General features: G+C 41.3%; 1 protein-coding gene across 4 annotated transcripts; it reads right to left on the minus strand.

Annotated features, from left to right (window-relative positions):
• Positions 1-735: 735 nt before the first annotated feature.
• Positions 736-26,932, minus strand: USP28 (ubiquitin specific peptidase 28). 4 transcript variants are annotated; one of them, XM_084301648.1, is made up of 26 exons: positions 26,870-26,932; positions 23,465-23,542; positions 21,876-22,008; positions 20,829-20,931; positions 19,963-20,125; positions 18,982-19,068; positions 18,044-18,181; positions 17,548-17,621; positions 16,933-17,009; positions 16,411-16,559; positions 14,189-14,316; positions 13,930-14,025; positions 12,284-12,478; positions 11,369-11,583; positions 10,979-11,049; positions 10,430-10,658; positions 9,431-9,634; positions 8,360-8,499; positions 8,058-8,171; positions 6,999-7,094; positions 5,919-6,097; positions 5,747-5,825; positions 5,271-5,350; positions 4,327-4,450; positions 3,387-3,585; positions 736-1,966 (listed from the first exon to the last, which is right to left on the minus strand). In XM_084301648.1, the coding sequence occupies exons 1-26, from the start codon at positions 26,918-26,920 to the stop codon at positions 1,791-1,793; spliced, it is 3,378 nt and encodes a 1,125-aa protein (XP_084157774.1). In that variant the 5' UTR covers positions 26,921-26,932; the 3' UTR covers positions 736-1,790. The 4 variants fall into 4 exon arrangements, with proteins under 4 accessions (XP_084157774.1, XP_084157773.1, XP_084157772.1 ...); XM_084301647.1 differs by having other exon boundaries at positions 3,387-3,582; positions 7,986-8,171; XM_084301646.1 differs by having other exon boundaries at positions 7,986-8,171.
• Positions 26,933-27,560: the final 628 nt, after the last annotated feature.

Raw genomic sequence — 27,560 nt, forward strand, 5'->3', positions numbered from 1 at the left:
TGTGAACCCTTGGTTACATGACTTAATCTCAAGCAGAAAGAGAGAACAGCTAGACAGAAAACCAGATAGTAAGGTAACTCAAAGTGCAGCTCAGCATGTCCCACCCTTATTTAACTAAAGGAGGCTCACTCGGTTGAATTACAACTTGTGTTCACATTACAGCAGGTGTTAGCTAACAAAACCATCAGCCACAAAGCAGACAAGCCACAAACACATGCTGTAAGCCATATTTAACCTTGGGGTATGACACGACCTGTCATGAGTTAAAAGATGTTAAGCCACTGCTGCGGACTTTAATGAAATTCCTATCTTAAGAGACAGCTCTCTTGGATGCTGGTCGGTGATGAGCTGAAGCTGTCGAGTCTGAGGATCAAATGCAACTCTGTGGTCATAGCCTAACTAAACTCATCTATTTTTCTGTTGAGACGTACAGAAGTCCCCCAGTGCTGTCCTGGCAGCAGCAGTCTGCCAGGTGGTGAGGATGCTACCAAGCAGTCTGCTGCCTTCACAGGAGACCTAAGATGAGATACAGCGAGTACTCACACCATTCTGGCACCTCTGGAGCTTCATTAAGCTACACACATTTCCACATTACTTTGCCAATGGATTTCTTTTTTTCTTCTGCTTCTCTTTCTTCCTACTGAAGCCAAGAGGAACCATAAGGCATAACAACAAAAGAAGAAAAAACACTGAAAAAAAACAACCCACACAGAGAGAGCTTTTTCATTCTAACATAGAACAAATGCTTTTATTGCACTTTTAGAAAACCTGCATAGTCCTAACAAACAGGCTTACCCTCTCCTCTTACAGCATTTGGTTTAAAAAACTGCCAGAGTTCAAACAATTACAGGCTGCTCATGAAAGGAAATCCAAATGGGCTTGCTTTTTTTTTTTTTTTAAAAAAAAGGAAAGTTAATTAAAAAATTTAAAAAAATAAAAAGCTGATTCTAACCTTTACAGTTATCATCACTAATCCAGCACTGAAAGTCCACCAGTGGTGAGAAGGAAGTTCACCTTCCAATCCAAGAGGGGAAAACGCTTCAGGGGTTTTATGTCCTTTAACCAGTCAGCTATCACTGTAGCACAAGCGTGGTGGAGGCAATCTTTACAGTTCTGTCCTTTCTCTTGTCTCTGCCATTATTTGCTTTTGACTTTCTCAGAGGAGGAATCCTGCATATTTTCTTTTGCCAGTTAAAATACAAAAGGCAAATGCCTGTTTGACTTAACTGAAATATGCAGTTGCATGCATGACTGACCACATGATACAGAGTGAGTGCCATTGTTCCTCTCAGCTTCCTAATCGCACAATTCAGACTTCTGCTAGCAGAAGCTTGGCAAGATCTGAATATATAATGTCTTGCAGCTAATAATTTAGGAAGATGTAAGTGTGTCTGACAGATTGACAGCTAATAGTTTTGCTCACTAGATGAGCCAATCTCTTCCTCTGCTATTGTCACAATCCCACTGATATGTGCCTGCTGGACAGCGGAGAAAGTTGCCAAAACAAAACACACAACTCCTCATTTGGTCTTGGGAATATAAAGCAGATGGAATTGTCAGGTACCTGTTGGATCATATTAGTAACAGTGGCTCATGTCTTTTGCATGCTTACTTAACATATTATCTTAAAAGTGCAATATTGCTTTTTATTCATTTGTATTTACAAAGAACACAGGCCTGAATATGAATCACCAATTCTCTTCCCTCTCCCTTTTAAACGCTGCCTGATGGGAGGATGCTGTGAAGGCGGGTGGTTTATAGCACACCGTATCGGGGGGAAAGTCTGCCATCTATTTTACAGTCACAGTCGAGGCACCATGAATGGACTCCATCACGGCTGCAAAGCGGCTGCAGAGGTCGTACGGGGAGTTGGGCCGGATCTTCGGGGGCTCTTTCAGCACAATGACCTCCGCAGAGCAGTCGAGCAGCCTGGGAAGCAATTCGCCCAGCTTCATCTGCAGGTTTGCTGTCAAGGGGGAAGAGGATGAACTAGTCAATGGGACTGAAACAGTAAAAGACCAGACAGAGAGGGTTTGAGGGCTCCAAGCTAAGGAACGATGATGCCTTTCTGAGAACGATCACCCAAACCTGAGGAATGCCCGCACCCTGCACACAGGGATGAGCAGCATCTGCTGACGCACTGGAGTCATTGCACCAGATGCTAGTCTGGATCTCACTCAGCACCCACGTTCTGTCTCTTGTGTGGAGCCTATGCTGGGCTCCATAAAGAGGAGAGCTCTGCTGACACCTGGCTGTCTTGGGGCAGCACCAGATGCTGCCAGGGTATCAGGTTTTCTCAGTTCAAGATGCTGTGCTTGCTGAGAAGTCAGAAATAACTACATGTTTCCAGGCGACTCTCAAACATTGGCTTTATACTGGAACAAACCAGAGCATTTCACAGCCTTCACCATCTCAGAGCTTCACAGGACAACCCAGAGAGAAGACATTTTTCAGCTCATGGTAAATGACTGACCATACGAATGAGCTGACCACACGAACTCCAGCATCAGACTGTGCATTAAAGGACAGGCTATTTCAGATGATGAAAACCATCAGCACAGTGGTGACATTTGAACTACCTCACACGATCCAGACAGGAGGTGCAAGCAGCCTACTTTTGTTTCTTCATAACCTTTTGTTTAAGTAAAAGCTGTTACGACAAGCCCAAGAATGGGAAACTTGCCTATTAGCACACATTGATACAAATTTATTCTTTACAACAGTATTTGGAGAATAAATCTGCATGTCTTTGCCTTATTTTCCTATGGCAAATTTGCCCTTTCCTAACGATAGAAAAAACCTGCAATGACTCCCCAAACCTTCATATATAAGATAAAGGGGGTTGAAACCAACATCCCTTAAGAAAAATTACATGGGGGGAGCCACAGAAGCCTAACTTCAGACTGCAGAAGAAAACACAGTACAAGGACAGCCATCCAGGACCAAAATTCAGCTACAACACAACAATCCTCTCTTCGTAGTGAAATGTTCCTCCGTGTTTGCTCCCTATACAGTCTGGGCAATTAAGCCTGAAGCATTCACATGCTATCTGTAGAAAACCCTCAATTCAGTTAGAGGAAACAAAACTAAAACCCATCTAGACAATGTTAAATCATTATTTTGAGATTAGTTTTTCACACTTAAATGAAGAGGAAGCCTTTTTCTGCAACTTTAGTGAAAAAATAAAAAGATTAAATTCTTCTATAGCGTAATTCAATTGATGATACAAATACATTTATCCTCTCACAACCTCCATCAGAAATACCCAGACTTGCTACAATGCTAGTGCTGTTTTAAATGCCCTTCAGTTCCTTTCTAATTAAGATCTAGACACTGCCCTGACCACAAACAGTTTGAAAAAGGTAATGTGGGCAGTCATTCCCTACCGTCCATGTCTTCTTGTCCCAAATAGGAGCACCAGCGGTTTCTCATGACCTCAATGGCATCCAGATCTTCTTGGCAGATGTCACAGGTGCTCATGAGGTGCATGCAGGGGATGATCAGCTCATTCAGGATACTAATGCCCTCTGCCACACGAGCTTCTTCACAACTCACAAACAGAGATGCTGCCACCTCATTCAACTTCTAGGAGAGGAGGGAGAATCAGAGAAAGACTTAAACAGAACCAGGTGCTAGGTTTTGATGGAACAGCAACCTTTATCAAAGGAATCACACTACAGAAAACAAAAAATGTATGTGTTTATATAAATATATGCAATTTGTTATATATGCATATAGCATATATATAGCTTATTTATAAATTCTGATTTTAATATTTACCTTTAACAAGATTCCTCAAAAAATCACATCAAACCTTCTTTCGTTGAATTATTCTAGATTTCTATGATACTGATGGTACTCAATAAGGGGCAGAAGCCATGGTAACAGGTGTAAGACAGAGTCACATTGGGCTTGGAAACTACAGAGCACAAACTAACAACAAACCTAATTTTTATACTGCTTTTTTCTTCCCACTGAAAAGGGCATCACCTTTTGTTCAGAAAGAGGAAGGCATCAATGTCAGAAATAAATATTGTGAGGGAAGGAAGCTAACAGACAAAACCCAAAACAACTACTGCTTTTTTGAAAAGCGATGACTTAAAAACCCAATAGTAAGTTCAGCTGTACTGGAACATTCCCTGGAAAAAGCAGCATGTTAATGAAATGTGCTCCTGGAAGGGGATATGGACCAATCCGATCCTTTGGGCAACGTGTACTGAGCAGTGAGTGAACTGCATCACAGAACAAAAAGAGCTGATGTTAACCAGGCTGCTTTTACCATTCCACAACCCTCCCCAAATGAGCTGAGCGCACTTCATTACGCACCAAGAGACACTTTCTTCTGTACAAGGCAATCAGTGATTCATTCACTCCTCTGTTGGTTCCTTTCATCAGCAGAGCCGTGTTACTTTGGTAGGCATAGACCAGGTAGGTCAGGGACTCCTGGTACCTAGGAGAAGAGTGTCAGCTGTCCAGCCTGCAACATCTGTTGCTGTAACAAGCTACAGTGTGGTCAATCATGTCAACTTGAAAAATATTTTTCCATTTAGCTTGAACAGTAACTAACATCAGACCCAACAGAAAAACTAAAATTTCCTTGCCAAAGCGTAAACAGATGCTCTGTGTCAAATTAAGTAATGTTCCTTTTTGCCCTGCGTTCCAAATGAGTACCTTATGAATAGCCCTTTAAAGTTTGTGTATAACTGGCCGAGACCATGAATGCCAACATTTTCTGCACTGCTCCAAGAACTTTGCACTTTGGGAGAACACTCACAGAAATGCAAAGGATAATATTTTCAGTTCGTTTATATATTTTGACCTTATAAAAACCCTGCTGAGAAAACAGAACAACTGCTGGATCCAACTTCTCGAAGAGTTGATAGAGAGATGTAATTTCAGAGAATCTCTAACATACTCTTGCCCAGCCTCTTGTTCATTTGCCCACCTGAACTTGGCAGCTCATCACTGCCAGCCACCTCAGAAATCTGTTTCCATCCATGAATAATTCTAGCAGCTATTAATTTTTTTCCTGGATTGGAAAAATCACTTTTCAAAATACAAACCTTTCACAAAACAGCACGGTCTTTCTCCATACTGCGATAATTATGCAACTAAAACGTTAGGGAGAAAAAGAAGGCCCTTTAAAAAATCGTAAGAGTCTAAAGAGCTCCAAAATGTGTTTAAACCAAGGATAATGCCAGTTCAAGACACTTAGATTTTAGTACAGGAGTCCAAAGGGATATTCAAACACACAATTAAAGTAAGCTTACTTTCTGTTCTGATACAGCTCCAACCCTGTAAGCAGGTAAACAGATACCTTGCGAAAAAGGCTATAGTCTTCATGCCATCTCTGTTGAGGAGGAGAAAGAAAGCAGAGTATCAGCTTCAGCTGTAACATGCACACCTAAGTTTTACATTCCTTCACAACTCAGAAGTATAGCAGACTTTACCCTTCAAAGAGATTAACGTTCTTAAAAGCCATGCACTCAACATAATGATTTAGTCAACTGCATAAACATTCCTGAAAGCTCAGGAAATTTCCAGTGTACTCGTTCTTCCTTATAGTTTCTGAAGATACAAATTTCAGATGAAACCAGTCAAGGCTGTTACCTACAGGCATGCCAGCTACTGCTCTATGTGCTTACTCTGTTCTGTACCACATTCTCAGTTTCCCACATGCTGCTTTGGACAGCACGAGTTCTGACAGTGTGAATGATCAATCAAAGGTGGCATTTCAGTCCCTTACCTTATACTCCTCCATATCGACCTCGTCAGGACCAATTTCTCTCAGCTTAGCTCGTGCTACCTTCATAATGCTAATTGACCTGCTCCGTATAAGCAGAGATGAGAAAGTCAGAAGAATGGCCCCAGCTGCTTCCAGATGAGAAAAACTTCATCGTGGAATCCACAGCACAAACCTTTCATCGTAGCTGAGGTTTTTATCTGCAAACTGTTCGAGAAGGGTCCGTTCCACAACCTGTTTGGGAGCATTGTTTTGCAGGAAGTAAACGAGCACATGTTGCAACCGGGCATCGTTCTGAGGGGTGGGGGTCTCTTTGGAAAGGAGATAGAGCCTGGAGTATTCTTCATGGAATGCCTGCCAATGAAACATACGTACTGAAACGTCCACGCTTCTGACCACCTGAATTCTACAGGAGCCAATACAGAGCTTAAATGTGTCCTGCAATGATGGGATTCTCATGGGAGATAACTAGCCTCTGCTGCTTAGTTATGTTCTGTTGGTGAATAGAAGCCCAAAAACATCTGAAGCTAAATTTAAAAAAAAAAAGAACAGGGGCATTGTATATCATAACTTCCTCAAACAGTTTTGGTAAGCTTCTTGTCAGTGCCAGGTTGTCAAAATCAAGTATAATCCTCTTACATCTGTATTATCTGCATTAAGATGCAAGAGTATTTTGTGATATATATTCTTGTAGATAAGTAACACAGGTGATTTCTCCCTTGCCACCTTTTGTCATTAGATCTACCTGCCTCTAAAACCTAACACCAACTTCAGTATTCAGCAGTTTACATTCTTTCAAGTCCCTCTACGTCATGCATTCATTTCTTGAAGACATTTTACAAGAGTGGTTATAGTAAGTATGCATTTTCAAGACCAAAGAAAAAAAAATCAGGAGTGCTGGTTTATTTCCTGACAATTGCATCAAGGACATGCAACAGATTTTAAAAGGCAAAGAAAGTCTACTTTTCTTTTTTTTAAACAGACAGAGAATTACCTATACCCTCAAAGAATAGAAAGAATAAGCAGTATAAACAGAGAAAAGTAAAATCTGCTGTTTCCTCAGAGCTTACAAGCTCTAAAAATTGTTTGGAACAAGGACATTATTCAAGCACAAACAGAAAAGCCATTAGTTAGAAGGAAAAAAAAAGCACAAATCTTTCCTTTCACTTTCTTGATATGTCTTTAAATGTAACAGATTCTTCATTCTGTGAAAACTGATTTCCATGCTGCTCAATTTAGCAAACAAATAGAATACCTTAACGAGCCCTGCTTCAGACCCATCTCGATCAAAGGTCTGGCGGGCTTTTGCAATAGCCAGGATGACACCTTGCATGGCTGGGCTCAGCATCACCTACCATGAAAGCAGGAAAACAAACACGAACAACAACAAGGAAAACGGTAACAGACAGGAAAAGAAGAGAAGGCATGGTGAAGAAAGGAAAAACTTTCAAAAGATAAAGTCTAAAGGAAATCATACGAATTCAGGCGGAATAAGCCAGAGCTGCTACTTGCTTACATACTAGTTACTCCACCTATCACATGCACTTGACATGCAGATTTTTTAAGCACTTAAATCAGAAGGCTTGTTGCTCCAAGCCTTGAATTTCTAAATTCAGCAAGTGAGAACATAAAGCACACTAACCCTAACCCCTCTATGTCCCACTCACTTTTCTTAAGCACTGCAAGTAAGAAGACAGCCGTGCCTGTGGCAGAGCATTTCACTGTGCTAACTTCATACAAGCATGTATTAAGCATATTCAACTAACTCAATTGGACTTGTGAAAAAGCCAGCTTCTAGAATGTTGCTCAAGTACGTATAAATGAGGTTAAACACTCAAATCAGTAGCTAGGATTCTCTAAGTTACACTACTAGGACTCAACTTCTTTGATAAACAGGACAAAACTCTGAAGACCTAAAGGGGCTTGTAAGTAAAGTAACACATCAGGGGCAATTTCGATATAGTTATGCCAGAAAGACCACCCACAGGCACACTGAGCAGATCTAAGGATTGAGTGCTTTTTACTGAGCTGCTTCTCTGATGGCATTTTAGAAAAGAAGCTACTAATCAATTTGGTCTGGCTACCAAATTTTATTTCTACAGGGGAAAAGTTTACTCTGAAAACAGTACTGTTTCTGTGACAGACATCTGTCATATCCAGTCTTAGAAAGCTCAAAGCCAATTGACTATAAAGTTATAGGTTAGTGATGGTCAGTAATTAACTTCTGCACTGGGAGCTGTACCTCCTCATTATATCCATCTGCATCAGATCTAACAGAAATCTTCCCCACACTGGGGATTTCCACTTCAGAGACCTGTGAGCTAGTCTGGGCAGCAGACTCTGTTTCTTTAGCATCTTGTGGTTGTTCTGCCTGAACTGTAAAGGTTGTTTCTCCCGGGTGGGCCTTCATTGGTTCTACCTCCTTTGGCTGTGGCCAAGAAGAAAAAGAAAAAGAATAAGAAAAACAAAAGCAAAATACAGGAAAGCAGGAGGGGACCGAGTTAAATGTGGTACAGCTACAGTAATTACACAGAAACAGAAAAAGCAAAGGTTTATTAAGAAGAATGATACAAAGACAACAACAGGTTGCTCTCTGGGCCAGGGTTCAGTCCTTACCTTGTAGAGAGCTGCCTCAACACCGTTCTTTTCATAGGCAGTGGCTGTGTTCGCAATGGCCTTGGCAGTCTGATCCTTCACAATCATGGCATGCTCAGAAGACAGAGAACGCGCGCTCTGCTCACAGCCTGAAGACTGATCTGTCAAGACAGTGATGTGGCATTAGAACATGAACTCCAAGACACAAACTCAAATGCTCAGAGGGTAAAAGGAAGCGCATGAGATGAAAGCAGCCCTCTTTCAAATTTACCAGGCACACATACCAACTTCTTTAACTGTGAATGGCATCTGAAATCATTCACATTAGAAATTATCAGCCACCTTCATCTTGTCAAAAACTTGGTTATGCAGCACTAACGATGTAACACTCTACTAAAAGCGCACATTCTCAGGAATTCTGGCCCAACATAACACAATGGCTTTATTAACATTTTAATCTGCTGCACCACCAGACAACATGATACAAGACACCAATTTAATACTTTATTCAAGTCTGGAGTGAGCTTGTTACTCGGTTCCATCAAAATACAATATTGTAACGAATGTTTGCTCTCCATTTACGTCTTCTTTTCCTCTCTTGTTCTAAAAATGCTTTGTAGCACTTCTGTGCATGATTAAACAGCTGCTACATTCATCCCAGAGGTTGAATGTATTTCATCGTGAGCTTGTGAATAGAAGCCTCACGAAACCTTTTCAGTGGGTATGGCACACGCTGTCATGGATTGCTAAGAAACACTTTCCCACTCAAGAGAATAGCGCTTGGATATTGTCTACTCAACATTTGTACAAAAAAAAAAAAAAGTCTGGAAGTGCAATGAAATGAGCTCATTATGATTAAATGAATAGAAAACACCATTTCTGTTGACAAGCCTGGAAGGACAGACGTACAAAAATCGTAGAATAGCTTTTTGTATTGCCAGGACATAGTCCCCAAACCAGCCGCCCTTGTTAATTCATTACCTGTTCCTTCAAGATACCTAGACATTTACATAAGGCTCCAAAACGCGGTCTTTATGACCAACTGATTGTTATTAGTTTCAACAAAGATCACAAAATCAGATGTGGTATCACCTAGTCCTGATTCAGAAGACAGGTCCTGTGATTCAGAAGCAGCTGATGGCTCCATCTGAGGAATCTTGCAAGATTGCTCTTCCTCCCACTCCTCTGCCTCCTGCTCAAGTCGCCAATTGTCTTCTTGAATGTAGTGTCTCAGTTCGGGGGGCAAGGCTTCAACCTCCTTCTGAAACTGTCCGACCTCTGAGCCATCATCTTCATCTGGAAGAAATGCATGAGTTGCATATAGCAAAATACATAGGTCAGAAATACATCTGTAGTCAAGGGCTACCACTGTACAGAGAACGGTATTTAAACTGCCCACAGTGGAACAGTCACAATCAAGCTTAACACATCGCATCTACAACCTCACATAACATATAGAGGTTGGAAACCACATGGACCTGAAAGCATGAATTTCATGCTGGTACTTATCAGCACCTTTTGTATGTACTTCAGTATTAAGTTTCGAAATACCACAAAAACCCAAGAAATTCTAGCTTTTGACAAGTCTTAAAATGATCAAAACCAAATGATGAAATCTCTGGTATAAAGATTTTTTTCTTATGCACACACCGTAAAAGTGAAGCATTTTTAAAAACAACAGAAATTGCATTAAATAGGGAAAAAAACAAAATAAATCATGGGCTCATTCCAGAAATGGACCTGCCACAGGGAGACAAAGAAAAACTTCCAGATTCTCATCAGCAATATTTAGCAATGAACAGAATGACAGTTCTCTATTGTTTGCTTCTATTTATTGCATCAAAATGTACCATGCGCGAAATTATTAGGTTCTTCTACAGCTGTTGGCCATGTATAGTGCCACGTGCACAATAATTTATCCACATAACTATTTATACATTGGCACTGCAAACAAACTCGCAAGACTAAGCAACTGTTACCAATAACTGTTACCAATAATAGGGAAGGCTGCATAACAAAAGACTACTGTGTAGGTTCAACATAATACATAAAAAAACATAACACACAACTCTAAATATGCAACTCCAGTACCTGCAACAAAGCTGGACACCTTATCACTTATGTACATCAGGCAGTAGGCACTAGCATTCTTTGAGCCGCCAAATGAATCTCTCTCCAATTCTTCCCATGATGATTCTGTCACGGAGATGTCATTGTATTTGAGCCAGCTTTTTCGAGGCTGATCATATATGTAGGCCCAGTAGTGACCAGCATTTGCTTGCCCTTCGTGTACCAAGACTGCATGCAAATGATAGGGAACCTGCAAGTTCAAATGGACAGAGTTCTCAGACCTACTCCTAGTAAAGGAAGTTGTCTGATCTCTGTAAAGAAGTTATAAAACACATTCACAGATGTTGCCTTGTACAAGACGAGTCATACATTAAATTTACTGCTGTGTAAGAACTGACTTTTAAGGGAAAAGCATTTTTTTTTTTTAAACAAATCCTTTCTCCTCTTCATCATAACACTGGGATTTTTTTAAAATACAACAAAGCGGATAACCTGAACTGACAACGATGAACAAAAAACAGTATCAGCATCATCAGTTTAATATTTACCTAACAAAGCTGCATTTTTTACCTGTTGGAGGAGAGGGTCACAGTACATTTGCTCAATGGATAGGTTAACTCTGGTAATAGACTCCTTCAGATCTGCCAAGAACATCACGAATGAGAAAAATACATAAAAAAATAATGACTACCCAGGCTATTCTGGCCCTCTTCACTTTCAGAAAGTTTGAAGCCAGGCAATAATGATCAAATAAACTTAACAGAGTTGAAACTTGTACAAGGTTATTTGATGGTAGGTCCAAGCTCAGTGGGTATACCATGTACCTCAAAACACGGAGGAGTATTTTTAGATGAGCAGGAACACCACAGGGCATAGCTCAGGATGTATCCAGATGAAGCAACAGAGAGGAAATCAGGATGGCAATCAACACAAAAATCACAACAAACATTTAGGGCCAACCTTGCACGTCTTGTTCAATCTCATTTCTCCATCGCTGTAGACATGTCCTAACAAGGTTCATCTCTTCCTCAGAAACCACATGAGGAGCTGGCCGTTCAGATATTTCTGCTGGTGAACCAGAAGGCTGGAGTGGCACATCCAATTTTTTCTGTGGCGAGGAATTTGCCAAAAAGACAGCTGCATCTTCAGTCTTAGTATCCTTTCTTTCTAGTATGCTGCAAAACAAAATCCCATAGTAACAGGCAGATTCATAAAAAATTGAGAAGGATTTAATAAAGAAAATAAAAGAGGTTAAACAAAAATTACTCAAGAGCCAGAGCAGATATTTTTATTTTAGGATGGTACAACACAAAGAAAATAAATTAATGGAAATGCAATTCTTTCTTAACAGACCAAATTAAATTATAGGGCAGGACAAATAAAAGCTAGAATTCTTACAGAACTGGAAGAACACAGTGAGGAATAGATCCACAATGAGTAATTCCAAAAATTCCATCCCTTACTAGGAAATTAATTTATTTACATAGCATGGAGTGGAGGCCAACCAAACTGGGCAGGTTTGCAATTATCCAATATTACAGTAATTTAACAGTGATAAAAAATAGTAACCTAAACAAAAAAAGAGCATATAATTTAACTTGGAATTACTGTTTATGGAATATGGGAATATGACAATGCTGCTGTAAGGAAAAACAAAAAAGCACCAAACAAACAAACACACACCAAAAAACCCACACACCAAAAAAAAACCCCAAAAAACCAACCAACCAAAACCCTCCAAAAACACAAACTAGCTGCAGTGTTATACATAGACAAACAGAACCAAATCAGGAATAAAGTAGCCACGGACTACTTGCACTTGTACAGGCCATCATGCTCACAAGAGCCCACATACATAATTCACTATCTACTAACCTGTTTGGCTGTGAAAGCACGTCCAAAATGCACGACCCAGCTTGGGACTGCAGGACAGTTGTCTCAGAGTCCTGAGCAGAAGATACACATTCAGGAGATGCAGGTACAGTAGACTTTGTAGTGATGAATTCAAGAACGTACTGGAGCATGTCAGGTAGTGGAAAGCGAGCTGGGCCAGAGCCATATTTCATGTACCTACAATAAAAAAGCAAAGCATTCCATTAATGAAGGAACGTGACTGGTTAAGCTTGAGAAGAGCAACAAATAAGCTACTACATATTAATTTATGACACAACATGTTTACAAAGAGCTGACATAACCGTTTTTATTTTTAATTGCTTTGAACGCAGAAATCGTATCTCAATCTTAGGACATTGCCTCATTGAACATTCACAAAGCTGCAAAGTTCAAAGTAATTTTGAACTCTCATTATGACAGCATATACAAACCTGGATTTTATTTTATTTTATATTTTTAAAAAGACCTTGCCCTGCCACAATTTCCTTTTCAGAATCTGAAAAATGAGTAGGGCCTACGCACACACACTTGTTCCTCAAATGCATCCAGTTCTCCTGTTCCTCAGAAAGCAATGCAGCTACAAGAAGAGCCCTCTGCTATCCCTTTCAGTGTTCAGATCATGTTTCCACTACTGAGAAGCATGCCCCTGCCTTGGCACCATACGGATTCTGTCTGTTGATAGCTGCTGCTGATGTTCCCTCTCTAAAGGCTGGCCGTTTCCAAAGCCTAGACTGAGTTTAGGGCTGGTTTAGCAGTAACACCAGAGCACCTCTTACAGCAGCTCTCCATGTCTGTGACAGCGTGTGACATGGTTGTTTAGGGATACATCTGTGGGTTGTCCCAGCTGCGTCCCCTCCTTGCTCACCCCCAGCTTGCATGCCGTTGGGGGGAGAGGAGTGGGAAGCAGAGGAAGCCTTGACACTGCAATAGCCAAAACACGGGTGTGTTATCAGCTCTGCTGCAGTCGGAGATCCAAAACACAGCACAGGCTGCTAAGAAGAAAACCAACTCCATCCCAGCCAGACTCAATACAATGCCACACGTGGACCTAAATATGAACCACTCGCACGATGCCTGACAGAGGCTATGCCTAACACACAATTCCAAGGCTACCACAGTGCAGGACAAGCATTTGCCTTCCACTTGTTCACGGAATTGTCATAATCAAATATAAAAGAAATTTAAGCAAGTTTAAAGCTGATTAAAAAGATTTTTAGACAAAGCACCTGGAAAATGAAGCCTTCTGTTTGCCCACAAACCAGATCTTTGCTACTGATTTTCCCCACTACATAAATAATGCCAAATGCTAAGCTGTGAAGAACATCTAATGCAGCACATAATGTAGTTTCTTTTTAAAGGTATTAATAGACTTTTTCAAGGAAACATGTAAATACAATTGACAGTTCCAACAGCAGTATTTAAAAATTTGCTCATGTAACAATATCCTTAATCTGCAGAAACCATCAACAAACCCAACCTTTTCTTATAAAAACACGCTTCCACACTCCAGGCTTCTCAGAACACAGGTATTTCTCCTTCCTATATGTTTTCTCTTTGAATACTTGTTTGAAAGGAAGCATTTACAAAACTTCCACATGGTACAAAAATAAAGTTAGCTGACTACTTACCTTTCCAGTTTCTGTTGCAGAATCGTCATTCTCTCCTTTAATCTCTTCATTTCTTCTCTCTTCATCTGAATAAGCTCTTTGCTGCAGTAAAGGTACCTAGACAGACAAAGCCCAATCACGTGAAATGTATTTACTTCTCAGATCCAGTCTTTCATAAGTATTTTAGAATCCTTTCCTTGCTCACCAATACCATCTTTTAAATTTCTTGAATTAAAATAAAGCAATAGATTTAAACATACCATACAATAGAAAATCTCACCTGTCCATATAAATAGTCTGAGGAAATTCTAGCTTGGTGTGAATTTTTTCTGGCTGTCCCAGTGACTGATTGAACTCAAATCGGGAGAGTTCAAAGGTCAATACTGGTGGAAGCTTTGTAAACCAGCGCTGTAAAAAAAGAAATGCCCCCCAGGGGGACTTGTTTTAAGATGACTGTCAAACAGCACATTTTAGACTGATCCTAAATATCTAGCTGTCTTTAAATTCTTAATGTATATTGTGTTTATGGAGTGACTAGTCAGAAAATCAAGTTCTATGAGATTAAATTTCTTTCACTTGCATTTTACACTTTTACCGTGAAGCAGCCTCATAATAACTTTCAGAAGGCTAATTTTCATTGCCTGACACATCCCAGCTTGGTAGCTTATTAACTAGTTCAGCACTGAACTTCAGAAAATTACCAGACACTACACAAACTCTGGATGTCAGCTACAACCCTCTACAGTAGTTATTTGCCAACGTAGATCACATGCAATGATGAATAACAAAACAGAAGTCCTTAAGCAGTGTGTTATTCCTTATCCTCTCTGTGTCTGTTTTAGAACTATTCAATTTAAGAGATTCAGACAAGAAACCCATTTTCTATATATATATAGCAACTGTTTCAAAGAGCCATGCTGAAAGAAAAATTCTCAGTTGAATTCATACTTCCTCTGCCTTACTGGGTTCACAATTATCTCAAACATCCACTTCCCGTTTACTTCACCTACCTTAGCATGGCACCAAACAGACAACACTCTCTGTTGGACTCATGATGAACACACTAAGGTCATTTTCTGTTGCATGATTAATGTCAGATGTCCTGCCACAATAAATCTGCCCCACACCAAAGTGGAACAGCAAATTTTATATCTAAAAGAATCCCCTTCACTGTAAATATATATATAATTTTAAATGCTTTGGAAGGAAATGGCCAGTTAGCAGAGCTTTCTCAGAAGCAGCCCAATCTTCAGAACAAGAGAACCCAAAAACGGAAAAGGAAAGATTTACACCCCTATTACCTACGGGAAACGTAATTCTAATTAATCCTTGTGATCCTTTAAAACTTCAGTGCACTCACCTAAGTTCTCCAAAGACAAAATGCACCTTATTCTCTATGCCCCCTATCACGCAGACTTCCTAGAAAGTAAAATTAAGATGCACTTTTTCCAATCATATTTCTTGGAAATAGAGCTTTTTCGTTCTGTCTGCACAGACACAGAAAGACTAAAACATCTCTGTCATTAGTCCAATTTCCCTCTGCCTTTCAGAAAAGGAGTTGAAGAAGCTAAAAAGCTTGGATTGAAGTGAACCTGCCTGATTAGCTCTCTGTATCCCTTTGTCTCTGGCACCAACCTACACCAATTTCAACTAAATGTGCTGCAAATGCATCCAAACAGCTTCACGCAGGAACCAGGAAAACCAGAAACAAGCATTTGAGACCAAAGTCAGACAGGGCTTAGCAGCACAAGATTTCATTTTTCTTTTGCTAGTTTAAACCACAGCAAGACATTTTCAAACCTTCTCATTGAACAGAAATACTTTTTTATCCCTTCTAAGCCAGACACCTATGCAAAATTCGTAATATTATTTCTGAGTCTTTCTCAACCTAACTTCTCAGCTGTTCTTAATGTATATAGGATGCTGAATATAATGATGTACCTTAGCTTTCTAGTTTGCTGCAGATAAGTAGTTCATGATTGATTTGTGATTTGCAGGATTTAAAAGAAAAAAATAAATCAGCACAGTCAGAAGATAAGAGTGAAAATGAAAAGAAAAAAACACACACTGTAATAGGGAGAAAGATACAAATTCCAAATGGCATACCATAGAGTTAAGCACTGTACTTTTACCCTCCGAAAATATGGAGGCAGTGGTTCTCCCCCTACTCAGGTACAGGTAGGCTTCAACAGAAAGAGAGAGACTTTATCACACTTGCATCAGAAGCAGCTCTTTACCTTTTTAATTTAAAACAAACTCCTCTAATTGGTTACATAGGACAACACATCTTTACAAATAAGCAGACTCAGTATCTATGTAACACTAACATATATTTATACGAGATTCCACGTACGCAGACAATTTTTTTTTATTCAGTTAGTAGTGACTGTTTACAATTGCCATTTAAAGTTATCACACTATACTGAGACACACCTGTGCTACACGTATTGAATTTTTCTTTAGAAAGCAACCAAAACCTCAACAACAAAACTTGCAACTAACCTCCTGTCCATATTTCACTGACTGAGCTGCAGTCTCCTCATCCATTTCTCCCTCCACCATGGCTCCTTCCAAGCACTCATTCAAGTTTCGATAACCATTTACCTGCAGGGGATACTGACCGAAGGTTTCGATCTTGGAGAAAGTGTTGCCTGGATGATGAAAATGATACAAAACCCACATTTCGTCAAGTTAACATGAGAGTTTGTCATGGGCACCAGTTTAGATGCACTACTTTTAAGAAATGAAGTGCATATAGCTTTCTATATGTCTGTCAGGGTAAGCCTCCTTACAGAATAAGTGCTTTCAAACACAGAAGCACTTACAAGCATTAAATACTTTCAGAAGACATATTTTATAGATGTTAAAAACAATTTTATGAAGAAGACTATTTGCAAGTTTGCTATAACAATGAAGATCCAGGCAAATTCATCAAGGATATGCAACAAAAACATGTATTATCACTGCCATAAATCAAATTTCTTAAAGGAGTTAAAAAGTGAATCTACCAAAACCTTAACTCACCTTCATGGACACCTTCAGTCAAGAAAGTGCCATAGAAAAGTTGTACCATTGGGTTTTCAGATTTATCTGCAGGGCTTCTGTTTCAGAAAGAAAAAGCACAGAATTCATTTGCAGCTTTAGGCTGCAAAAAAGCCTTAACTCTTAATCTAAGCACTTGCTTGGCAATCTTCCTACAATCAAAAATAAAGTTTTCTATCAAAGCACAAAACAGAGAGGAAGCTTCTCATATACTTCCACACTCAAAAGCACATAATAATACTGGCAAGGAAAAAACAGTGAACTATTTTGAAATAGTTCAAAAAAAAAAAACAACAAAACAAAACACAATCAAAACCAACCAGGTCTTTTTACACCAGTCTGTTGAGTTCCCTTAAAGCTTATACACTTTGTAGTCCATACTGGCATTGAATAAAGTCCTACACTTAAGCAAGAAATGTAGATCTAACAGTCCATAAGCACATTTCACGCTGACGGAGGATTACCATCAGTAAACAAAGAAGTCTTTTTCATTACTCAAAATTTTCATTTAAAGCCCTCTCATTTATTGAGCAGTCACATTTAAAATCTGTTTCTCCTCAGTGACAAGTCAAACTCCTGGTATCATAAAAAACTCACTTGACATTCACAGCAAGCTGGAATGCATCTTCCAGCCAATCCAGTAGTTTGTGTGTAAATTCACTCACATCTTGCTAGAAGAGAGACAAAAGTTGAGAGTCAAACATACCAAGAAGGATGTGTTTTCACACTCTGCTGGTTTCACAAACCTATGTGAACAAAACCCAACCAGTACTGCTGTACCTACCCATCCGAAAGAAGCATGAAACTGAAGTGCTGCGATGATTTAGACCCATAATGAACACCCTGTTCATCTGCAGGCTAGTGGGAGGAAATTATTGTGATTACTACCCAGATGGCACAGGGTACAGCACTGTTACAGCGGCTGTTTAACTACCAAGCACGTGCATTTCACCTAAGTGACACAGGGACAGCTGCTTGTCAGCTGACCAACAAGCGAAGAGCTCTCTGAAAATAAGAGGATGAAGCGAAACAGAATTTCTGTTAGCAAGTGTTGGTTTGAAAAGAAGCAAAAGACTTTGTAATGTGGTTTTACCTGCTGTTCTTCAGCTGATCTAAACGCATCTCTTAAAAGTTCCAGTGCTGCAGAAGGGTCCACAAACTTACGACGTGTTCCCAGCATTAAAGCAAACAGACACTGAAGTTCTTGCATGAATGCAATATTTCTTTTTCCCTGCATCACAAAAAGAAGAAAAGCCAAACCCTTCCTGCAGCTCAAAAAGCAGCATTTAAAAACAAAGTGCAAACAAACATGCACATGACTTAAGAGGTAAGCTAAGGACCAAGGAAAGAGATGACCTTAATAAAGGACAAAAGCAGAAAGACATGCAGTGTCCTTTTTTGGAAACAATATGATCTCCCAGTGGATGCATGGGAGAAAAAAATAACTTATCAGGAACCTTAGAGAAAGGAGGTGCCAGAAGTAACAATAGCTAAAAGGTAAGGTAACTTTTGAAGTTCTTCTTTATGCACTTTGGGTTTTTTAGAATACCAAGAGCACAGACAAAAGCAAGTACACTGAATCTCCTAAATGGTGGTGGCCAAAACCGAGAATGACATATATAACAAGCAAAAGATAATTCTATGTATAACTTTCCTTAAATATTTTCTAAGCATCTCCTGCTGACCACTCTCAGAAGGTACTGGACCTTCAGACTGCCTTAAATACCAGTTCTTCTGAGGAGCATATAACAAACGAACAATCTGCCAAGAAGTTTTATGGGTCAGATTTCTCCCTGCAACTCATTTAGAAGCTCTAGAGAAAAGCTTACTTTTTTTTTTTTTTCCTACAGCAATTCTGTCTTTGTAAAGTATTTCCCAAATTTGTCTTTAAAGCAGCTAGGCAATTTAAGTGTTGTTAACATATGAACAGAGGTCTCAGAGGGCCTGTTTCAAATTAAATCTGCTTAAAGAAAGAACAAAACAGTATACCACAAAAGGGAAACTTCACAGCTTTACGTGATGAAAACTTACAGTGCGACTACGACAACTTTCAAGTACATTTTGTGGCAGAGAGTAGCCAAGGACCAGCCTCCGAAATTCTGGCAACTGGAACAGAGACTGAAAGGAAAGGAGAGGTAACAATTGATCAACACCTACGAGGATTTGACTCATTTCAGTTTTATGCACCACTGACTCTTACTCCACAGCTTTTTCTGTTCGCTGCTAATTCTTCAATGGCCTCGTGTTACTACATAAACATTCAAGAAGTACTGGTGTGGTACACAGACTGCTTACATCTGCACCCTCCATATTCCTCATGCTCCTCCAAAGAAGAAAATCTCATACTCCCAGTTCAGGCCATATAATCAGTTTAAGGAGTATTCTATTCTGTACAGGCAAGCTTAGAAAACGCATACAAGAGCAAGTCACACAGAAAAATGAGCTCATTTGCAGCTTTTTTACTTCTTCTCAAAGCTAGAGAGCCATGATTGATTAACATTTATCTGCTATGTAAAATGGTTAGAAGAGACTAATTTGTTCAGTGGCACTTAGTGTTGTCTCTTCTTGTTCAGGTTATCACTACTAATATACACTGCCTAGTTGCTTATTAGTTCAAGTATCTGTGCCACTGTATTCCATTAACCAGAACCTGATACCCCAAGTGTTATAGAGCTAACAGTGACGCCAGTATAATTATATTATCAGTTCCCCTTTCCGGTCCAGTTTCTGTCATCCATTAAGTATTTGTACATCACCGCACCAAAAAAGCAATTGCACACACACACTGATTATATGCATCTGTATCTATTTTTATGCAAAATCTCTTTTTAACTGCTCTTTTTTTATGCTTAGAGTAAACATCATGTAAAATAAAAACAGTATTATCTGAGGATAGCCACATTCACTCCTCTATACAGGAAACTATGAAGATATTAAATATTTAATTTTAATCGATAAATATTTTGTCTCCAAGACTGCAGCTATCACACAAGAACGTTGCCATTAGATTACCTGTATGACAGCGCTAAACCAACATGTATTACCAATGTTTTTCATTCCAACAGGCCAGTCGCCCACTCTTCTCCAGTCACTCTGTTTGGGATTCTCTCCCCAAACTTCACAGCGTTTCCTTTTGGAACGATTTTTGTTTTCAGCAGAATGTACTTCCTGTGGTCTGTCACAAAACATGAACACTTCTGTGAAACACCATCTCACAAAGAGCCTCAGAAACTCTGGAAGCTGTACTCTAGTCACAGGCAGGATGCAGAGCTGAACACTGTCAGGTGATATCTGGCACTACAGGCAACAAATATCTCACCTGACTCCAAAAAAGTTCCAACTCTGAAACAAGGTGGATGAAAAACAGGACTGGAAGATAATTTGAGATGATGGAATGAGGTATTAGATACGCGTGTTTTTCTTTGTAAACTAGCTGCATGCAAATTTAGTATCTAGTGCTACTTAGTCATTACTGGAGGCAAATTCAATCCAACCCAACCCACTGTAAAAAGGAGAGAGCTACACGGTGACTGGAGTGAGGTGAATTGATACATGAGATTTCACGGTGCTTCTTCAATAGGTGCTACGATACCAGTAAAGCATTGCTTTGTTTGGCATGCCAGCCATGTCAGCAGGAATCAAATAAGACACAACTAAAGTTATTTTTTCTACTTCAACCATCACGTTGCAGTGCTGCCCCAAAAGTAAAGGTCAACTATACCACCAAGAAGATGATAACAATCCACATGCTGTCTAAAAGCAGCAGATACACATCTTTTACATGATTTGTTTGTTTTGCAGTTACAAAAAATGCAATCAGCTTAAGAATCCACCTACAATATCTGGCAAAACCAAAAACAAACTTCAAATCCACTGACCTTTCAGCATCTCTTTCTGCAGCCTGACCTTTTGGTGATTCCAGTTGTCTGAAAACAACTGTGTGGAGGTCGTCTTTGTTGTTAGGGTTGAGAGCAGCACCATCTAGAAGCAGAGCAGCATTCTAATCAATTTTCCACCAGGTGGAAGCAAATGTTTTCTTTGAAAGGAACTTCTAGAAAATGTTACACTTCACAAACATGACTTTTAACATGATGCAAGCATGATTTTCTAGTAAAACTTATAAGAACAAATTCTTTTAGGTTGGATCACGCTATGAGATCATAAAAAAAAAAAACACATTGAGTGGGCTTGGCTAGGAGCACAGACCATTCAGCTGTGTAAAGGCCAGATTTCCTTACACCCAAGAGCTTGCTGGAATATTTCATACGTATTAAAATAATGAATCAGGAACACCAGCTGTTGCTTGTATTTGCTGTGCTTTGACTTCAGTGTTGACAACTGATGCTGTTTTGAGAAATCAAGGTTTTTAATTTAATACAATTTGCATGGTCACACAGAATCAACTTCCTGTGGTAATATTTATAAAAAACCCTTACAAAAACTGCTGGTCAAAATAACATTTTGTTTTAAATTTTCATGAGAACGTTGTACAGAACACTCAATTCACCTGCTCTGCAAGTTAATGCTGCAGAAAGAAATGTATGCCTTGACATACATTGATTCGGTTCTCTATTCTGGTCTCTCTGGTTTAGGAGTTTCCTGGTCTTTCTGTGTTAACCAACTGATCAGTTGTTTAAAATAAATACATCTTCGTAGCATGATCTGTTACCTACAAACTGACCCAGAGATGAGCTGGTTCTAGGAAAACTAACCTTACCAATACCAAAGTGATTTGGTGTTGTTTATTTTTGCTGTTTTATTTCCCTGAACCATCCCAAGGCAAGTGACAAATATTAGCAAAATCTGTGCCAGGACAGGAATGGGAGAGATTCACTGGCAGAAGCTGGGAGGCTCAACACTTTATCTCAGACAACATTTAAGAAGAACTTTAGGAGACCCAGTGTGAGCAGAGATGACCCACTTACTTTGTGGAAGCTGTTTGCCCACAGCACTCCCTTCCCAAGCAGATGGCTCTGCAGCAGCCGTGTCCCGAGCAGGCTCTTGAGCATGCTCCTCTGTGAGGAAGGTGACTGCTTCCATTAGGTCTCCATTAGCAGCCTAGGAGGAAGACATGGAAAAAATCCATAGTTCCAGTGTTACTTCATCGAAATTTGTATGAAATTTAATGCATCCATGGTAAAGATAGGCATACTGGCTCCAACCTTGCTTTCTCTCATCACAGAAGAAAGCTATCTACTGACGACAAGTAGCAGTAAAAAATGAATATAATAAAGGCTACAATTTATCTGATGGAAAGCACTTTGCCTTTATTACTAGAGCATTATAGACTCCATTAACTAATTTCATTTCCCTTGCCAGAGATTCAAATAGCAATAGGTCTGCAGTGCAACAGGGTACTTAGCCACAGGGAGAGACTCATAGGAATCAAACTCTCCAAGAATTTCAAGCCATATATATCCTACCGAACCTGAGGCGTTCTTTAGACCATCACTGCAGGCTATGCATGCTGCAGTCACTTGACACAACGCAGCACAAGGTATCTGAAGAACATGTAAAACACTGATCTTGGTTCATTCTAGAAAAGAGCTCAAATAGACTAGTTTTCTATTTCATTTTAAACAATGAAGTAAGTGTTAAACTACTTTACATTTATGCTAACATTTTCTGAATGTTATTTCTCAATGAAACTTAAAATTTCCTTAAATGAGTCCTTTTGTATATAAACAAGTCTCTTTGTACATAAACAATGCAACTCTTGCTGACACATCTCAAGGCAATAGCGTCTGATGATTCCAGCCTGACGTAGCTGTAATCAGTCAATACTACAATTTAAGATATCAAAACATGCATTATGAGAAAGGATCTTTCCAGATAAATGTTGTTTCTCTAACTGCCTGAGATGATTCTGTCCCCTCACTTTAGAGCACAAATGACTGTTCCGGTGATCAACAAAACAACCACACGTCACAAAGTTGCAAATGTGATTTCAGTGGTCCATAACTCCTGAAACAATTTAAATAAAGAAAAACAAACTTTGCCCCTCAAAATTTGTGTTTACTGTAACGCATGGTAACAGCCCTGTAGGAGCAGAATTACCAGAGAATGTCTACAATGGTTTAACACGGCAGGTGCTGTTGCAGCTCAGACTTTAAGGTCTACTATTGTAAAAAGAAATGAAGGGTTCTCAACTTCACATCGAGCTTTTGTTTCACATGCATCTGAATACATGCTAGCCCTAAAATTCTATTTCCTTCTGACACCAACAAATGCTGGACTCCTGTACCTATTTGCCTCACGGATATATCTGAATGAAGTAGAAACCGGGGTAGAAAATAGCGGATGATTTATGCTTCCCCTCTTAGGAAGCAAGTCGTTCCATTCAGGACACGCTGTGTCACTGGCGCAGGCCACGCACTGACTATTTCAGCAAGGATTAGTTTCTCATCAGCCCGCAAAAATGCCAGTGCGTATCTGACCCTTGAATTATGTTTCAAGAGGGCCTGAACTTGTCTGATTCTGGGGACAAAATCAGAGGTCTTAACAACATACAAACCTTCAGAGCTGCTTGGAGGAAAGCTGAATCCTGAATTCCTGTTATCTCTTTCAGTTGGTTTAAAAGCATCTGGCAATCCTACAGGCGAGAAATAAAGAAAGCTAACGTAAAAAGGTGACCAAGAAAAACATCAAGCTGCTTCTGCAATGCTTGCCAAGGGCTCACCAGAGTATTTGTTCTTTCTTTCCTTTCTACTTAGAGATCACCACAAAAGCTCAGTTAAACGTGCCAGGTAACACAACCAACATCAGCTTCAACATCGTAGTTAGAATTTCTATTTACAGACTAACTTTCAACCTGTTGTACACTCAAGAGCATGTTAGCAGGCCCCAGATGAAGCACCACGCACTCCATCAGATGAGCCACACCTGGGGGGCAGCGGCACCGCTCTCCTAAAAGCAGTAGCATCAGCAGCAGGACATATAAGGAACCTGGTACGCTCTCGGGGGATTGGAGAGGGGCTATTTTAAGCCCGGCTGCACATGCCACTTGTGCACGTCATCTCTCACTCACAATGAGGCGTCAGAAGAGGGGCCCAAGAAGTTTCCATGGCTTTTTCTTCCCACCTCACAGCAACTCCTGGTTTGGTCAGCTACTTACTGTTGTCTGTCAGCCACGGCCAACAATATATTCTGAGCTTAGCCACCTAAGAACATTTCTGTAATCATTTTCTTAATGGATGTGTTAAGTGTGTAAGGATTTGATAAACTTACATGTATGCACTTTACCTGCAAGCGTGCAATGCTGCCTATACAGAGGTTTGCACGAGCGGCCGGACGCGCCTCTTTTTCCAGAGGAGCAGTCACTGCGCCCACCAAGTGCTGCGGTGCTATGAATAACTTCAACAGCATAGTTTTGGGGAATGCCAGCTCCCCCAGCAGTGAGGTCCCATCGTCCCCCTTTGGAGCAGCAGCTGCCGGCAGCCCAGCGCCAGTGAAAGCCGACCCCGGGAGATGCAGCTCTGCAATGCTGGAATCCCGCCTGGCGCAGCACGGATTCGATGCAGGACAAACAGAGAGGGCTGCCGCGTGTGCCTGACTGGTAAAAGCTATCTGGCATCCTGCTGCCAGTACAGGCCAATGGATCCCGGGTTCTTCAGATCACACGTTTAATTAATCTGAACTGGGAATGCTGTGGAACAATGCAATAAATTCAAATTTCTGCTTACTCTAATCGCTGGGAAAAATCTTACCGTGTTTTAATGCAACTGGAGCACGAGTTGCAACCAGGAACGTCAGCTACTTTTTTGAGCTATATATACATCTATACTGCTGACAGATGCTACACCATGCACAAATATCTTAAAAATAGCATGCATCCATGCAGGTGGCTGGTTAGAAGACAAATCCCCCCCCCTTTTTTTTTTTGATGGGAACTCTCCCAACATGTTACTCATCATATTCCCATTTAAATTACCCTTTTGGTAAGCTGCTACAAAAAGCAGCACGTGAGGACGTGCACACATCCTTCCCAATCCCTCACACACGCTTTTTCAGTCCCTGCACCTAAAAACCAGAAGAGCTGAGATGTTCTGGGAAGGCTCACAGTGAGCCAGCAGCACAATGAGACACTGCGATAAGAAGCCAAGAGCATGAGCCTCAGGACAGGAATACTTTCACTACAGCAAACCAATTACATCACGTTGCTAATTTTGCTACCTTAGTGAGCTGTATTCTTGTTGGCTAACCCTACCTAACGCTGCGGGGCATATGTTTCCATCGGAGAAAAATCCATGCTAATAAACCACACTGCAATAATGAAATCCAAGGCAGGACAGGGCATGATTTCATCGGCTTTTCTTCTTCACCGAAAGAAGGACCCGCAAAGGCTGCAGTAAACATAAAAACTAATTACCAGCCCACAGCTCTAAGTTACCGCTTAAAATTCTGCTGGATTTCTAAGGCAATTTCATTCAACCCTTCATAAGAAACATTTGTATTAACAGCAGGAAGTTTATCCCGTACAACAAGTTTCAAGAGGCTTGCGGCTGACTGGCAGCCCACAAAAACCAAAGGGAACCACGCTCTGTGCGTACAATTTGTTAAGTTTTTGGAGAGAATTTTTATTTTTCTAACTAGCCTGGTTGATTGCTTTTGGAGTTATGCTCCACGGTACTTTAAAACAAGCTCCAGAGCTGTTTTCAAAACAATAGTGGTAGCATGCTACAGCTGTTAATACACATTGCACCTTTAAAACCAAAGCAAACGCTGAAATCTGACCTCCCAGAAAAATAACGAGCACGATGACAGTGCTATTAGTATTACATTATGGCAACAGGAGCTGACTCTCAAATCAAGATGCCGGGAGGAATGGAAGGTATCGGAGATAAAAATGATAAAGCCTGTAGGTTTTGCTATTTTCCTTAATATGATCTGAGCACAAGTAGTTTGTTTTGAGGAGAAACTGGAAACAGAGAAGGGTGTAAACGCGGTGCATAAGTTCAAGGGGCTCCATAAATAACAGCGTGCAAGGCAGATGTTGTAGCTGGCACGGAAGAGGCATGTGGAGCAGATGACCTTCAGCCACTGCACCTCAATTGTGCTTTTTATCAACCCAGCAAAATGGATATGAAGAGGCCTGCAAACCTACCGATGGTAGCACCGACAATGCTCACATTCCTGAAACGAGACCTTTTACAAGCCAGCATCCATCCTGACAAGGAGCAACGGCCTGCTGGCTCCCTGTCCATCAGCACATGTGCACACAGGCTCCTGTACATCGTGCACCTTCCTGACCTGGCCCTGAGCAAAACAAACACCTTCTAAATGCATGGTGCACTCCATCAATACCTTATTCCTGCAAATTCCTTCAACGCTACCCCTGAGGAACACTTCTCTTGAAGTACTCTCTTCTAAGAGCGCAGAGATGCTGCAGGGCTCTCAGAGCAGAGCCACGCACCCTGCTGAGTGCCCCCATCCACTGCCCTGCCTGCTGCAGGTGAGGCAGCTCTGAGGTTTGTAACAGGCGGCTGGAGATAGGTCCGAAAGGTACCAAAGAAAGGTGAAAACTCACGAGGGATGTTACAGGGGGGAGAATTTTAGAAGGCTGGCAAGAACAGAGCATGCCATGCAGGGCTACCCGCACACCCTCTGGAATGAACCACGGCCTCACCATGGTACCTAAGGAGGGTTTAAAAGCAAACCACACCGAGCCCAGCACCGAGCCCAGCACCGAGCCCAGCACCGAGCCCAGCACCGAGCCCAGCACCGAGCCCAGCACCGAGCCCAGCACCGAGCCCAGCACCGAGCCCAGCACCGAGCCCAGCACCGAGCCCAGCACCGAGCCCAGCACCGAGCCCAGCCCGCGGCTTCCCCGCCAACCGGGCCGGGCCCGGGCGAGGCCTCCCCGTGGGCCGCTCCCCCCCGGTTCCCTCTCCCCGTCCCGGTGCCGCCGCCCCCCTCTCACCGCTCCGCCGCCTCCCAGGGCGCCGCCCGCGGCCTGCAGCTCGGCCGTCATGCCGGCCGGCCGCCTCCCCGCCGCCGCGCATGCGTGGGCCGGGCCCGGCCGGGGCGGAGCGGGCCCCGGGGTCGCTGCTGAGGGGAAATAAAATCGAGTTGGGGGCGGAGGGACCGCGAGGCAGATCGTGACCCCGGGTGCCTCCCAGTGCCGTCCCAGTGCCCATCTGACAGGCTCCAGCACTGCCCCGCTGTCAGGGCTGAGCCCCCCCCCCAGGTGCAGAGCCTCGGGGCTCGGCCACCTCCGGGGGTCTGCCTCGGGTGGGTGGGCGAGTCACGGAGCCTGAGGTAAAAAAGCATCACGAAAGGAAGGTTTGTAACAACAGAGGGGGCCAGATAGCTGCTTTCTGCAGCTTCACAGGCTGCACGGTTATTGGCCTCATCAATAATAGGAGAAAACAGTTTTTTTTTTCATGTTTAATTTCACTGAAGCCCTGTGCATGGCTTTTGTATCATCGACTTGCAGACAGTTTAGTTGCTAAATTGTAGCAACCACAGTTTCCTTTAAATCCTTTTGCAAATACAGCTGAGATTTCATCACTGCCTTTATAAAAATAGCTTAACAATCAGAAGGAAGACATCCCAAACCAAAAATAATAATAATAATACATGTTTTCCGAGACGTTTCCCCCTCTGGAGCA

Source organism: Netta rufina (genome assembly GCF_964035555.1).
Source record: "Netta rufina genome assembly, chromosome: 25".
NCBI lineage: Eukaryota > Metazoa > Chordata > Aves > Anseriformes > Anatidae > Netta > Netta rufina.